Raw genomic sequence first — 1,874 nt, forward strand, 5'->3', positions numbered from 1 at the left:
TATTTCTAAATCATACTTCTACTGAAACGTCGTATTTTAATGCTAAATTATTAACTAAATTAATAAAAACTTTTTATATACTAAAGTTAAAAATTATTCTCAATTTGTACTTTATAATAATGTACATTTAATAAATTATATTACTATTTAAAAATATTATTTATTAAATAAAATTGTTGAATTTTAAATTTTTTTTTTTTAATATTACTTTTTAGTGAATAAATTTAATATAAATAAAAAATTTAAAATTTTTTGATANTTTTTTTTTAATATTACTTTTTAGTGAATAAATTTAATATAAATAAAAAATTTAAAATTTTTTGATAAGTAACATAAATAATTTTGCTCCATACAAAATATGAAAATTTTTATTTTAATAATAATATTTTTTAAAATTCCACATATTTTTACAGTGAGTGTAAGTTTAGTAAAATAAAATTTTATAATTTATATAGAATATATCATTTATTAGCAATTATGATGAAAGACAAAAAAGAGAAATCTTAAGACATTCACAATATGCTTGGAAAGAAAAAGAAATTACGTATTATGTGGATCCTAAGTTAAACCATATAGAAGTTAAAGTGGCACTTAATAGAATTAAAAAAGAAACATGTTTAACATTTGTACAAAAGCAAGAATATAGACAATCCCTTTTTGCATATATGCCTGGTAGATTTTTTGAAACAAATTTAGGTAAAGGAAGAGAAATTCCTCATAAAATTTTTTTACCACTGAATGTTCATAATATTGGAAAAATTATACGAGAAACATTACGTGCATTTGGTGTTGATTATGAACATAATAGAAGAGACAGAAATAAGTATATATCTGTTTCATCAAGAAATATACATCCTATTTTTAGAAAATATTTTGATCACAAACTTCAAATACTTACAACTACATATGGTACAGAATATGACTACAGATCAATTATGCATTTTGATCCATATGAATATTCAAAAGGAAGATGTAAAGTTATACATTCTAAAGACAAATTAATGTCCTCATTTATTGGTAAATCTCAATATCTTACTTTTAACGATGCCAAGCTTTTAAATGGTAAATATTGTTCATTTTTACGATTTCAGCATCCAGTTTGTCGTAATTATGGATATCAAAATCCAAGAAATCCTACAACATGTAAATGTTTGCCCTATTTAATTGGTAATCAATGTGAAAATATTGGACCAAATAACATTCAATGTACACAACAAAATGTATATACAGCGAAATATTCCGTAGAAGATAAACAATTAAGGTTGGGACCAAATTGTGCATTTTTTATAAAAGCACAACCAAAAGTGAGAGTTGCAATGGAATTAAAATTTATTACTCCAATAGTACAAAGGCCGATAGAATGTAATGAAGATAATAGCATTGAAATTAAATATAAAAATGATCTTTCTATTAGTGGAACTTTGTTTTGTCCATATGGAAGAAGATTATATATAAAATCAAAAGAAAATTATATTGTAATTGTAACGAACAGTATCCAACAAAATTATATATTAAACATAGCATACGTACAAATATAAAATTTTTTTATAGTAACTTATGAAAATTATAATATTTTAAAACTTTTAGTATAATGTACTTCAGAGTCTTTATTTATTTTCTGTTGAATGTCACATGTTAATAATTTAATTGTTATAGACATTAAAAATAATTGGATGTAAATACTTTATTTTAGAAAGTTCGTGTCAGAATCCATTTTTAAAAAAATATAAAAAAGCAGTAAAAATTTTATTTAATAAAAAATGGTCTTACACTTTTTTTTCAATTGAATGGATTTTGTATTTTTATTTTATTAAAATATTTATTACCAGGACAAAAACCTTATAATATATATTATAAGCCTATGGTTTAAATTT

General features: G+C 21.3%; 1 protein-coding gene across 1 annotated transcript; it reads left to right on the forward strand.

The window, feature by feature from the left end:
• Positions 1-358: 358 nt before the first annotated feature.
• SRAE_0000081300 (Astacin-like metalloendopeptidase) lies at positions 359-1,538 on the forward strand (the record flags this gene model as incomplete). Its single annotated transcript, XM_024646764.1, has 2 exons — positions 359-418; positions 456-1,538. The coding sequence occupies 2 exons, from the start codon at positions 359-361 to the stop codon at positions 1,536-1,538; spliced, it is 1,143 nt and encodes a 380-aa protein (XP_024500909.1).
• Between the last annotated feature and the right edge of the window lie 336 nt (positions 1,539-1,874).

This window comes from Strongyloides ratti, scaffold srae_scaffold0000079, assembly GCF_001040885.1.
Source record: "Strongyloides ratti genome assembly S_ratti_ED321, scaffold srae_scaffold0000079".
In the NCBI taxonomy this organism is placed as follows: domain Eukaryota; kingdom Metazoa; phylum Nematoda; class Chromadorea; order Rhabditida; family Strongyloididae; genus Strongyloides; species Strongyloides ratti.